Source organism: Xyrauchen texanus, chromosome 31 (assembly GCF_025860055.1).
Source record: "Xyrauchen texanus isolate HMW12.3.18 chromosome 31, RBS_HiC_50CHRs, whole genome shotgun sequence".
Lineage (NCBI taxonomy): Eukaryota > Metazoa > Chordata > Actinopteri > Cypriniformes > Catostomidae > Xyrauchen > Xyrauchen texanus.
In genome coordinates, this window is record NC_068306.1 from 39,566,554 (window position 1) to 39,580,978 (window position 14,425).

The 14,425-nt window shown below is 40.1% G+C and overlaps 1 protein-coding gene across 2 annotated transcripts in view; it reads right to left on the minus strand.

The window, feature by feature from the left end:
• acsl6 (acyl-CoA synthetase long chain family member 6) overlaps window positions 1–14,425 on the minus strand; it is a 117,360-nt gene that overhangs the window by 20,390 nt on the left and 82,545 nt on the right. For both annotated transcript variants that reach the window (XM_052099630.1, XM_052099629.1), the window contains exons 4-12: window positions 14,183–14,247; window positions 13,888–13,989; window positions 13,698–13,797; window positions 5,705–5,883; window positions 5,089–5,121; window positions 3,791–3,842; window positions 2,821–2,894; window positions 2,590–2,667; window positions 386–520 (exon numbers count right to left, since the gene is read on the minus strand). In XM_052099630.1, the coding sequence (XP_051955590.1) occupies window positions 386–520; window positions 2,590–2,667; window positions 2,821–2,894; window positions 3,791–3,842; window positions 5,089–5,121; window positions 5,705–5,883; window positions 13,698–13,797; window positions 13,888–13,989; window positions 14,183–14,247 (818 nt within the window). The remainder of the gene's footprint in view (window positions 1–385; window positions 521–2,589; window positions 2,668–2,820; window positions 2,895–3,790; window positions 3,843–5,088; window positions 5,122–5,704; window positions 5,884–13,697; window positions 13,798–13,887; window positions 13,990–14,182; window positions 14,248–14,425) is intronic.

Below are 14,425 nucleotides of genomic sequence, written 5' to 3' on the forward strand. Positions count from 1 at the left end.
CGCAGGGGTAGAGAGGGATCTGTAGTTTTAAATGTGTGTGTGCAATTTTATTGTTTTTGAAAGTGTACTTTTCATGTTTTTTTTGTTTTTGTGTTTTTTTAATGTTTCTAAATATTTATGACCACTGGGGTGCGTGTTTGTTATTATATAACTTTATTATATAATTTTATATACATAATTTTCCACATTTTCTGTTATGTTTATTTAATTTGTTGAATGGAATCAATAAAAATTGTTAATAATAAAATACAAGAAAATTGTTAGAAAAGATCTCACAGAGCTTTGTGAATGAGCCTAGTTCTGCATGAACAGCTTGCAATTTAACACGTGTTCATATAAAATCACAAACTGTGAAGGATTTAATTTGATTGGTGCTTTGGCTTACCTTGTCATACATACGGTTTAGGAGACGAGGCACCACAGGGAAAATGGTGGGTCTGAGAGTCTTCATGTCATCTGGTAGAAGACGAATATCACCCTGGAAAAAGCCAATCCTCCCACCATGGCAGATTACCACTGACTACAAAACAGATAACACATGCTATCATGCATAGGTTTTTATTTTCCAGAAAATTGCATTAATAACAGGGCATCTTTCAACATAAAAGAAAACTGTTTTGATAAAGTTGATAGCCATGTCAATGATGCATTTAAAATACAATTGCAACAAATATGCTTTAAAGGAATAAAGAATACTGTTGCGTGGAGGAGGCCGGGTCCGGGGTGAACTGAAGCATGTCCGGACCCCGAGGAGATGACAGTTTGAAAGAGAGAGAGAGCTTCAGGCAGCTGTCCTGCAGTTCTCTCTCTCTCTCTCTCTCTCTCTCGAAACTGTCGTCTTCGGTCGCCTTTATTCCTTGGTCGCCTCATCAGGGTGATTGGGGTCCGGGAGCGCATCATTCCGGCCCGGACCCTCCCTACTCCGCATTACAAATACTAATTGGTTTTCGCATGTCTCATGACCAAACATCATCGATGTCAGTGGCTACAGTGGAGGGGTAATTTTTAAATGAATAATGACTGTGGTGATGGGGGCATTGTCGTGTATCTGTCTGCGGGAGAGAGAGAGTGGTAAGTCTCTTCACCTGGGTTGTCATTATCTCTAAAACCTGTTTCTTGTTGTAGTGATGGCAGAGGCAGACATTAAAAGGTGTGCAAGTCATCAGAATGGCAGAAATGTACGCGGCCTTATGTTTTATGTTGTTTTAAGTTCATTTATATCATTAAAGTTTATGTTGACTGTTCAACTGGTTCCTGCCTCCTTCTTGCCCATCCTTTAAAATGTGTGGCAGGGGCAGTGGTGGCTCAGTGGTTGAGGCTCAGGGTTACTGACCAGAAGGTTGGGGGTTCAAGCCCCAGCACCACCAAGATGCCACTGTTGGGCCCTTGAGCAAGGCCCTTAACCCTATCTGCTCCAGGGGCGCCGTATCATGGCTGACCCTGCACTCTGACCCCAGGTTAGCTGGGATATGTGAAAACTAATACATTTCACTGTATATATGCAAAAAACTGTGTGTATAATGTGTGACCAAAAATAAAGGATTCTAAAAGGACCTGCTGAACAGTCAACATAAACTTTAATGATATAAATGAACATAAAACATAAGGACACACATGCAGTGCAACCGCATTCGTCTCTCTGCCACTCTGATGCCTTGTGCACTTTTTTATGTCTCCCTCCGCCATCACCACAAACAGGTGTTAGAGACAATGACAACCCAGGTGATGAGCTTTACAGCTCTCTCTCTCCTGCAGACAGATACACGACCATGCCCCCATCAAACTTGGTCTGTTTCTCACACAAAGCTATAGTATGGCTTCAGGAGACTTAAAATATATGGTAGCACACAAATTGTATGGACTACTTTTATGGTGTTTTTTTTGTTGTTGTCAATTTTGAGTCTCAGTTTACTTTCATTATATGGAAAAGAATGTCTATAAAATATCTTTCAAAATTCAACTTTGTGTTGGTTTGGAACAACATGAGGGTGAGTAAATAATGACAGAATTGTTAGATTTGGGGGAGATATTCCTTTAATAATATCCAATAATAATAATAATGATTCAATTAAGTCTAATTTAACTTCTAACATTGCAAAGCATGCTTTTTTTTTACATAGAAACAAGGAAAGAAAACTGTTTTTCTTTCACATTAATTCAGCTGTTTCATAAGTGCATTATGAAAATAAAGTTCTCCTCAAAAAAACTCAACAATGTGTGGCTCCTTTAAGAGATACAGATAACTGGGTCACATTAAGACATGGCCTTTTAGTGTTTGCAAAATAGGAAGTGATATCTGCATGCTGCACGTGTGGGTGTGTCTTCATTCACTTGTTTGCGCTGGCAGTTGATGCAGAGCCAAACTGTAATTTGAGACAGCAGAGCTGAACCAATAAAACAAAAAACCTAACTGCTAGTGGGTGGGTGTGTGTGAGTTTTTTTATATATAATTATTTATTTACTAGCAAATATTTGTGACTGAATAATTAGTGATTACATTTTGCATAATAAAAATGGACTTCCTAGGAAGACACTGAGGAAACACAAGCAGACAGAAATGTTTTTAAAAATGTCTAACACAGGTCTCACCTCAATCAGCCTCTCAAACATGTGGGCAAGAGGCAGGAAGGAAATGAGAACATCATCTTGGTTCGGAAAAATTACTTTCTGCAGAGTCGCAAAATAAATATAGACATACAGAAGGGCTGCGGTTAGACTGATAAGTGTCTGTGAACACAACATACTGTACATCACTCGATTAACTGGCTGACTTTTACTTAACTAGCACAAATTGCACGAATTAACTGCAGGATCACTTACATCAGTCACTTTCAAAAAGCCACCAAAGTCGGCAACAACATTCCCGTGGGTCAGCATCACCCCCTTTGGATTTCCTGAGGATCAAAACACACACAAGAGTAACACAAGGGCCTTGTGTGATCTATCTGCCACAATGTATAAACATTCAAGGATGGTTTAATAAGTTTCCAATAAACTAATAAAGAGTTGCAAAGGCGATTTTGTTTTATTATATTTTTTTTATAAAAAGATGGCACAAGCACACTTTTCAAGCAAACATTTTAAAAGAAAAATAAGTTTGTTAGGTTTTCAATGATAAATCAATAGAAATACTGTACAAATATTATTTGTAACACAAGCCACATGTATTAGTTAACATATTATAAAAGCAGGTGTCATCAGAGCTCACATGCTGCTAGAGCTCAGAACTAACTTTGCATTTCTGAGCCATTAAGCTATAACTTTTTAGTTGATGTATGAATTCAGTTCCTCTTAAGTTCCAAACAGACCTTTAGCCAAATTTTGGGATCTTTGTTTTACTTGAAACATGTGATTTGTGCTTTCTTAAAATATGTGACACTGGGTATGATAGGTAGGATAATGAACTCTGCTGTTTCCTGGTTATCCCCCCCTACTGTAATTCTTCAGAAAAATGTTTTGAATTCTTAGACACTCTTGAGATAATCAAAGCATCTAGGTGGAAAGACAGGAAGGGAGGAATCTACACTTGACCCACTGTAAGGGAGTAGAGGCCAAGGCATCAGCAGCTCAAGAACATTTCATTGGTTAAGACTATTAAGATGAAAAATCCTGGGTGAAAATGTGTGAGAATGGTTAAAAGTATTATAAAAATAAAACTGAAAAGTTTCAGTTCAGTGGGCTGCATACATAAAAGAAACCGCTCTTTATTATTCATTCTGTGATCAAATTTTTTTGGGATTTGGTTGCCTTAAAAAATAAGTAGGAAAAAAACACGGAGATGTTGTCTTACCTGTGGTGCCGCTGGTGAAGCAGACAATGGACAGGTCGTCAGGTCGAGGTGGCTGTTAGAACAAACATATGTAAGTGTTATTGCATTTATTGTGCAGTCAGCAGTTGTTGCTTAGCAGGGTAAAAATACATTGTGTATTTTATGAACTGTTCAGCTTTGGTGTTTTGATCGAAAGCTCAGTATATCTGAATCTGTTTGTAGGAGATATGAGGCTAACTCGGGGGATGCTGGGAAAACTACTATATGAACATAGATTCATTGCAGGCAGAACTTAAAAAGACTGTCATCCATCGATTCATTTACCCATTTTCAGGGCAGGGAAACCCCCTGAACAGGTGGCCAGTCCATAACAGTCAAAAGCCTTCCATATAATTACAAATTGTTTAATTAATAAATTAATTGATTACACATTTTGTGCTATTCGATATTCACTCAGATCTGACCAGACAGGCCGTATTGACTATAAAGATTTAAACAAGAATGTTTAAAAGGCACATAATGCACATTTACAGCAATACTGGATGCCATGTGTTACAGTGGGCAGCAGTGCAGTCTCTGCAACTGTGTTTGAATGACACTAAGAACAAACAAGACGTTTATCATTACTGTCTCCTTCTCCTTTAACTATAACACATTTGTTTTCTATGAATACATTTACACAAATTCAATTGAACAAAAATTGCACTTAAATAATTGAATGAAGACTGATAATAGGTGGATAAAATGTATACAACCACTTAAACAACATTATATCCTGCGGAATATATAAGCCCTATCAAAACACAAAAGGCTGCCTTTTACTTTAAACATGTTTTCACAAATAAACAAACACAAATAAGCTGACAAAAGGCATTGTCAATTACACAAAAAAAAAAGGAAACGAAATAAGGAAGCCTTTATTATTGCCATACATTATACATTCATTTTTGCATATATACACTGAAATACTTTTTCTCACATATCCCAACTAAGTCAGAGTGCAGGGTCAGCCATGATATGGCACCCCTGGAGCAGATAGGGTCAAGGGCCTTGCTCAAGTGCCCAAAAGTGGCATCTTGGCAGTTTTGGAACTTTAACCCCCAACCTTCTGGTCAGTAACCCAGAGCATCAACCGCTGAGCAATACATTGGCCATACACTGAAAATACATTTGAAAGCTGACTGCTTTGTGAAAACAGTCCAGATAATGAGTCTAAACCAGGACTGCCCTTAAAATAATTGTCAGTGACCTGAATGACGAGTGTGGCCTGTTTCAATTTCATTCAAAAATGTGTTGTGAAAAACTAGTTCCAGACTTACCACTGGCTTCCTACAGTGCTCCCTACCTAAAGCCTAAAGATGACAACAAACAAACAACATGCTGTGTTATTATTCAACCCCCACAATATTCAAATTATTCTGAATAAATGTACACAATATTCACAAATTCAGATGCAACAATGTACACTCCATGGTTATTGGGATGTAAACAGCAGTAATGAATAGAGGTTATTGGTTGTTGGAATAGAGAAGTAGGCCTATGCTTTGAAGCAAATGTAAAGATTCAAGAGCTCTATGAGGCAAGCTTGAGCACGTCTGATTTTTTCTTTTCCCATACAGATTTTCTTGATATACTACCAAGAAAGTACACAGTGCTGATTACAACCCTGAAATATGCATTGTGCATGTACTCTGGACCATGTCCTTCTGTTGTATACTATTACAGCACATATGCACACAGTTTGTAAAAAGGTGCTTAAAGGAAGAATCAACAGCCGTGGCATTTATAATGAGTTACTAACATTAAATCAGCATAAACTAACAGATAAAACTATCTTGTGTAGTGTTGTAAGTCATACGTAAGTCAAAGTCATAAAACTTCATGGAGAAACACTGTTGTTTAAGCTACAGGATTGTTTCTAGACCACATGCCCACCTCGACATCTGTCAGGGCCTGGATATGAACTCCACACTTCTGTCCTTCCTCCACGAGCTGAGAGTCAAAAGCGTCCATGAGGATGATGCTCTTCAAACCTGGTGTCTCTCCTCTCTCAATATTTCCCAGGAGTACCTTGGCTTTCTCTGTTTTATCACAGATCACTGTGGAGATTTCAGCTGAAACAAAGCACACGTGGAGAAATGGGGCCGGTTGTTTAAACATAGCCATTGACTTAAGACAATACATCTGTTGCATAAAACAAGCTCACATCTGTCTTTAAAAATTACAGTGTAATTTGAATTGCATTGTAGGAAAAGAAGAACACAAAAACAACTTTTCCCTCAAAGAAAACATGTGCATATTAAAACAATGAAGCCAAATTTAGCAATTACAAAGTAAATACTGTAGATGTTGTTAAATTAGTTTGGTTTGAAAGTCGCCTTTTCACTGTTTTTGATAACTGTCATAGGTATTTCTCCCCCAGTGGCATTCGCAACCAGGGGTGGAAAGAGTACTGAAAACTCATACTCAAGTAGAAGTACTGTTACTTCCCAAAAAATGTAGTGTGAGTAGAGTAAAAGTAGCTGTCCTAAAAACCACTCAATTAAGAGTAACAGAGTTGCTCATTTAAAAGTAATCATGAGTTGTGAGTATTGAGTACTGAGTTGCAAAACCTGTACCCCATTATAATGAACACTGTATGCCAACTTTTAAAATACATCACTTATCTATAATGAACACTACATGAATCTGATTCCAAAAAATAAAAGGGAGACATGAGAACAGAAATGAAAAGATGAAAAGTTATTTTCAATCCACTGATCACCATTTTAAATCATAATGTATGAAACAATTACAGTAAAATCAGTTTATATGTAGGGTCTAAATTTCCCTTAATGCCGACAGAGCCTTATTGTTGTGCATAAACATTTTCAAACAATGCGATTAATGCAAAAAAAATACTGGGCAGGGAGAAGAATTTCCCAAATCAAGACTTAAAAATGTATCTGTTCCCTTTACAAAAAGCTTCACTTTGATGCTGCGCTGCTAAGCGCTACGGGGAACAACTCTAGCTGTGAACCGAGCTGAAAAAGTGTGTGTAACACGTCAATGAACATTGACTGGAATTTATAGCCTCGACTGATGTAATCATTAGATGCACCTGTGGCCAGGCTATAAATGGATACGTCACCAGGTGTCGTCAGAAACTCTTTTTTCAGAGCGATTCTGTTTCTGTGTGTTTCACAAACCCTGTCAAAACTTTCTTTTCTCTGTTAGAAGTTAGAATCAGTTAGGCAGTGTGCAGTGAACGTTGTTCTCTTTTCTCTTCTGTTTAGAAAATATTGTATATATATATTTCTAAAAAAGAAAGAAAAAAAGAGAGAATGATTGAAAGCCGCAAACGGTGCGTGTTCCCCTCTTCTCGCTCTATAGCTGAAGATGACACACATCAGTTTTTGCTGTTTGTTTGGGGGTAAGAGCACGCTGCTCTCACGTTAGGATTGAGTCCATTCAGATCACCCTGAGCAAAGTCAGGCTAGGTCAAGGTTGCACTGTTATCAGTATCAACGATTTCCAGGTCTCAGGGCGACCGCGTCCACGGTGATCCCTCTGGACCTTCTGCTCATGAGACCGTTTTTGTTGTGGCCAAAAGCCAGGGAATTTCTTCCAAGGGCCAAAACCCCTAGGCTAAATAGGGTTACGCGCCTCAGGCTTCGTTCCCTTTCTATGTGGTTCAGACCCCGGTTTTCTGCCTTGGGTCCCACTCTAGGTGCATCTTGTTGTCGCAGGCTGCTAACGACAGACGCCTCCCTGATGGGCGGGGTAGCGGCCTTAAGTGGTCGTCCAGCTTAAGGGGATAGGAGGGTCGTCAGCTCAGTTGTCACAGTCACTGTCTCGGGTTGATGGCTGTATTTCTGGGCCTGAAATACCTCCTTCTGAGGCTGCCATGTCTTGGTGCGGGTGGACAATACAGTGGTAGCCTCTTACATAAATCATCAAGGAGACCCACGTTCTTGTCAGCTGTATTTCTGACACGTTGGGTTCTCTTTAGGGCCCAGGGCAAGCTCCTGTCACTCAGGTCAGTTATATCCCTGGATGTCCGTATATGGGAGCAGATTTACGGTCCAGACAGAAAATACCAACGGGGGAGTTAAGAACTCCACCCTAAGGTAGTTGTTGCCCAGAGTTCGCCAGCAAGGGTTTTTGCCTCTTACTGATAGCACCACGCTGGCCGAACAGGGCTTGGTTCTCGGAGCTAATCTCTTCCCTCGACGGCTCGCCTTGGGCGATTCCGAACAGGAAGGATCTTCTATCTCAGGCACAGGGCAATATTTCATCCCTGCCCCAAATTGTGGAATCTTTCATGTTTGGCCCCTAAGGGTACCAACTGTGGGACACAGGGGTCTCTCCTGAGGTTATCGAGACCTTTTTAAATGCCGGGCTTTTTCCACTTGGAACAAGTTTGGGTGAGATCTTAGGGCAGAAGAGGACCTCTTCACCTCTATGAATAGCGCAATGTCTCCTCTACTTCTCCCTGAAATCACCCAGCCCCCTTGGGTCTGGACGTTAAGACACATACATGACCCAGAATGCGTCTGTATGCGTTTCTTTCCCCGGTTTCTCTGCTCCCGGGAGTCTTGGCAATGTTCACCAGCAAGGGTCTTGCCTCCTATTAATGGCGCTGCGCTGGCCGAACAGGATATGTTTCTCAGAGTTAATTCCTCTCCTCGACGGCTCGCCTTGGGCGATTCCGAACAAGGAGGACCTTCTCATCCTTGGCCCGAATTGTGAAACCTTTCATGTCTGGCCCCTAAGGGTACCGAATGAGGTTCACAGGGTTTTCTCTTGAGATTATCGAGACCATTTCAAGTGCTAGGGCTCCCTCCACTTGGAACTGATCTGGGTAGATTTTACAGGGCAGAAGAGGACCTCTTCGCCTCTGTTGATAGCGCAATGTCTCCTCTACTTCTCCCCGAGTCGCCCAGCAACCCCATGGAGGGGTTGATCGTAGTAACGCATTCATAGCACAAATGCACCTGCATGCGTTTCCATCTACTAAAGTTCTTATTACAGAACCAGCTAACTGCCAGTTTGCTTCAGTTCTGGATTTTCTGTAGAAAGAACTGTCAGCGGGCACTTGCCTCACCACTGCCAGGTTCTATGTGGCCACTGCGGTTTGCCACGGCTTGGTGGGCGGGGTGCCCTCAAAGAGGCATCCTCATTATTGCCCGGGCCTACGAGGTGCGCGGTCAAGCTTCGCCAGTAGGTTTTAGGGCACACTCTACCAGAGGGCTCTCCTCCTCTAAAACATTGGCTAGAGGTCTCCCTCTGCAGCAAGTTTGTGATGCGGCAGGTTGTCCTCTCCGCAAACATTCATTAGATTTTTATAGTTGGGATGTTCTGCCACTCCGGGCTCTTATGCCCTTGAGTCGACATCTCAAACTCATGTCTGGACAAGTTTGTGATGCGGCAGGCTGGTCCTCTCCGCTCACATTCATCAGTTTTTATGACTAGTTTGTGTTGCGATAGGGTTCTCTTCGCACACATTCATCAAACTTTATGGGCTAGATGCTTTGCTACTCCGGACTCTTATGTCCTTGAGTCGACATCTCAGCCCATGCCTAAACAAGTTTGTGATGCGGCAGGTTGTCCTCTCCGCACACATTCATTGGATTTTTCTAGTTTGGATGTTCTGCACTCCGGGCTCTTATGCCCTTGAGTCGACATCTCAGCTCATGCCTGAACAAGTTTGTGATGCGGCAGGCTGGTCCTCTCCGCTCACATTCATCAGTTTTTATGACAAGTTTGTGTTGCGATAGGGTTCTCTTCACACATTCATCAAACTTTATGGGTTAGATGCTTTGCTACTCCGGGCTCTTATGCCCTTGAGTCGACATCTCAGCTCATGCCTGAACAAGTTTGTGATGCGGCAGGCTGGTCCTTTCCGCTCACATTCATCAGTTTTTATGACAAGTTTGTGTTGCGATCGGGTTCTCTTCGCACACATTCATCGAACTTTATGGGTTAGATGCTTTGCTACTCCGGGCTCTTATGCCCTTGAGTCGACATCTCAAGCTCATGTCTGAGACCTCTCGCGTTTTTGTGAGTACACTGCACAACCGTAGGGGTCCGGACAGCCCCAAGTGCGGCGGTGTGGGTATTGTGTTCCCCGTAGTGCTTAGCAGCGCAGCATCAAAGTGAAGCTTTTTGTAAAGGGAACGTCTCGGGTTACATGTGTAACCCTTGTTCCCTGAAAAAAGCGGAACGAGATGCTGCGCTGCTTTGCCACACTGGGACGTCCCAGGACTGCTCTTCAAAAAGAAGTATCTGACGACACCTGGTGACGTATCCATTTATAGCCTGGCCACAGGTGCATCTAATGATTACATCAGCCGAGGCTATAAATTCCAGTCAATGTTCCCCGTAGCGCTTAGCAGCGCAGCATCTCGTTCCGCTTTTTTCAGGGAACAAGGGTTACACATGTAACCCGAGACGTTTCTCACCCACACCTATCATATCACTTCTGAAAATATGGATTAACACACTGGAGTCATATGGATAACTTTCGTGATGCTTTTATGTGCTATTTGGATGGTCCAAATTTTGACACCCATTCATTTGCATTGCATTGCACTTGGACCTACAGAGCTGAGATATTCTTCTAAAAATCATAATTTGTGTTCTGTAGTAAAAAGAATGTCATACACATCTGGGATGGCATAAGGAGTGATTTCATTTTTTAAACTTTCAACTTTCCCTTTCATGCATCTTATTAATGTTTTCTGAAGTCATACAACATCATTTTTCAATGAACATCTTAACATTCAATGCGTGTTAATGAGTGCTATGAGAGAAGCTTCTTCACAGTCACATTCAGATTCACGTAAGAACTTAAGTTGTGCTAAGTACTAAACTAACATTTCTCACATGAAGATGTATGAGAATATATAATGCAATATGATACACAAGCAGCATGGAGTACTTTTTTCATTAATTTATATATGAGTGAGTAAATTATGATGGAATTCAATTTTTGGGTGAAATCAAATTTGTATCTGTAATCAGCTACAATAGCAAGTTCTGTGATTGTCGATGAACTAATACAATTTCACATTCATTAGAATTTAAATTTTGTGTCCTGGTATTTATTATTAATATAACAGATCCATTTATTCATGGATTTTGATTCCAGTGGTGGCTGCATGGGATTGTTTCCGATTTCCAATAACTCCAGAGCGTTGTAAAGTCCAAAAGTCAACATGTTTTGAAAAAGGATAGATGTAATATTTTCCAAATTCACAACATGTTTTTATCTAACGAAATATTCTGCCTCAATCCATGTTTGTTGGCGTTTAGACTTTCAAAAACATTTTCACTGTTGTGAAAAAAGTTGCTGGACACAAAGCGAGGCACGCACCTTCCGGGGCAGTCTAGCAGCTAATAAATATATATATATATATATTTGTATAGTCTAGCACTATTATATATTACAAAAAAAGATCTAACATTATGTAGGACTATCTGCGTTCGTTTGGCGCTCCGTGCTCCATTTAATCCATATTATTCTATTTTATTCAAATTGAGGATTTTGTTCGAGGATTTTTATATTTTTTAGGGTGATGACGTCATAAAATATGATGACAGACATTAGAAGCTTCATTCTAAAACCTCAATAGAAGTTTCGAATGTAAATATGACATGACATTTGGTCCAGTCTAGTATGAACGGTCAGAATGAGCGCTATGGCCATTCTAGTAGTTCTAGAATTCTGGTAGTTCTCGTGTTAAATGCAAGTACAAGTCTATTGCTTGATTAGTGTCCTTTGGAAGATCAAAGCGTGTCTCAGCCATGACAGTATTACAAATGTCATAGACAGTAATGTCTTTGTATTGAAGGCCAAGTTTAAAATATATCTCTATAAATGAATGAGCATCCATGCTCTCAGTATCTTTGAGTAAATGAATGATGGCAATGACGCAATCGGAAAAGAGCTATACACACTCGTGCGCACGCGAAAGTCTCTGTGATTTTTTTTTTTGCACAGGTCACTTCGGGAGCTCCGTAAGAAAGCGTTATTAACAAAGTTTTTTTTATTCATAGGCTACAGTACAGGGGCGGAGCCAGGAGTTTTTCAAAAGGGTGGACAGGCAGTGGCAGTCTGTAGTGGCACAGAGATGTTCGGGCATCATTTTTATATCGTCGGACTGAGGGGGGTACAATAACACCTGGGACGGAGAGGTTTGGCGATCAAATGTGTGTTATCATGGGAATCTACAGTAATTGGTTCCAAATTATGCAAAAACTTAATTGCAGATATCATTAACTTATATCAGAAAATCAGAATGATTGTTCGTATGTGTGGGCATGTTCAAGGAACATAGCATAGAGTTGAACAGGGCCCTGGGAAAATGAGTCCTTGACATCATAAAACCTTTTAAAAAAGTTGACTTAACCCTCATATTGTGCTAGAAAGGGGCAAGTACCTTTTGCAAACCTTAGTATCTTTTTAATTCACCACAAAGCACTTAAATACAATTATTTTTACCAAATATAGTGTTCACCATTGGTTTTGTTGTGTTTATATAGCTGCTTTGATGCCTTTTTCCAATAATAGTAATAAAAAACAACTGGATAATATTTATGAAATAACTTAAAACCCTAAAATGATGAAATGAAACAACTTCTAATGCAAGTGCTTTTATAAAATTATAAGCTTCACATTTCTGTGTTTAAACTGGGTGTTCTTGTTTTAAATGTGTTGTAAGTGATTTTTATTAAATGACATGCAGAAAACATCCTTATATACCTGTCAGATATCACTGAAATAGGTGCCATAAAATAACACACCAGCTTCTGTTACAGCTCTAGGCTCGGTAAACAGCAGCAAAAAAGATGTCAACAGGCCAGAGTCAGATAATTTGTTTTGCAAATAAGACTTTCTGCCCATACATGTTCAAATAAGTTCAGGTACAGTCTCCTCCTCCCACGAAACGCCCATGTTCAGACAGCGAAACACTCAGGGGAACCCCCAGCCTGCATCTGCTCTATCAATGGCTATGGCTAATCAATGGATAAGATGATTAGCCATAGCCTAATCAACTTATCCAACTTATCTTCTGGTAGTATCGGCACCGGAACCAGTTTTGAAGTGGGGGGTCCAAAACTGGGCTGGTTGTGATGTCATCACAACAACATTCTGCAGTCAATATGACCAATTTGTACCAGACCAGCTTCCAAGATTGTCAAAATCACGGTGACTGACCAGTTATTTATCTACATAAATATTAGTCAAAAATGGTCTCCTTAAGCCAGCATGCTCGTGTCCATATTCATTCATGGTCAGGAGCTTTTGTAGATCAGTGGTAGACCAATCAGACATCTGCCATTTTTTTTCTCACTTTTCTTAGTGCAAAGGACAAAGTGTCACATTCACCAATTTAAATTAATATCAGGTGCAAAAACTTCAATTATAGTCCTTACCAGGAATATCCTGTAACGTCCGTTGTTTTTCGTGCTTGGAGACTTGCTATTAGCTGTTGTCTTTGCGTAATTAATGGGATATGTCTGTGCAGGTTTTGGGGACTGTTTGGGGTTGATATGAATTAACATTTAAAAGTAATTTGGAATTATAGTTATATTTCAAGTTCTGTTTAATGTTAATTATGTAATTTTATGTTATGGCATGGTTTTATTTTTTAGTTACCCTGGGTGAGATTAGTGTGATCCTGTTTGCAAAAGCTGAAGATTGATTTATTTAACTTTCTATCTGGTGGAAATTCCAGAATGGTTAAAATCACTTACAGCCTTTAATATGGCAGTAATTTTGAGCCAGACCTTTTGATTGGTGTAATAAAGTATTACAGCAGACAAGGGGTTATTTTAAAAACTGTTTGAAATGTTTAATTTTGCTTTCCATTCGGTGGTACTTGTGGCACAGAAATTACACACTTAAGCTGTAAAGGGAATGTAAGGGTTACATGTGTCTTACCTGTGTTAATGATATACCGTATAGCGTCAGGTCCAAGAGTATCATAAAGTGGCACCACCACCATTGAATATGTGTAGCATGCCAGCTCAGAAATGATCCACTGAGACATGGAGGGAATAAAAAGAGAATTTCATGGCTTTTCCTTTTATGGATTTGAACTCTGGCATGTTTATGATTTAGTTTCATTTACCTCTGGCCTGTTCTGTGCAAACACCCCAATGAACTGATCAGTATTGGGCTGACAACCCTGAGACAGCAAACCAGACCCCAAATGCTCCGCCCTGCTGAAGACCTGCAGGAGATACAATTAGAATTCAATGAAGCCGGACAGTTTCTACAGAATCACTGCACCTCAACTGGTAGAGCATACAATGTCAAGACCGTGGATTCGATTCCCAGGGAAGACATCCTGAATACACTGCACAAAATTTTCAGTTAAATGAAAAAATGTAATTAGAAATGCTAGACTTAATTTCCGTACTCACATCTTTGTAAGACAGCCATTTGTAGGGCTGATTGGGTAGTCTGCAGCCTAAAAATGGCCCATCACCTGATCAAAAACATAAGATGTGTCAGCAAGGTATCAAAAACAAATCTGCATAAAATTTGTTCCACTCAGCAGCTTATTCTTACCAAGAACCACACACTTAGAAAGAGGCCATCTGACTGACATGCAAATTACTGACCAAAGTTAATTTTTTCACTGGACATTTAAAGATGGTTTATCT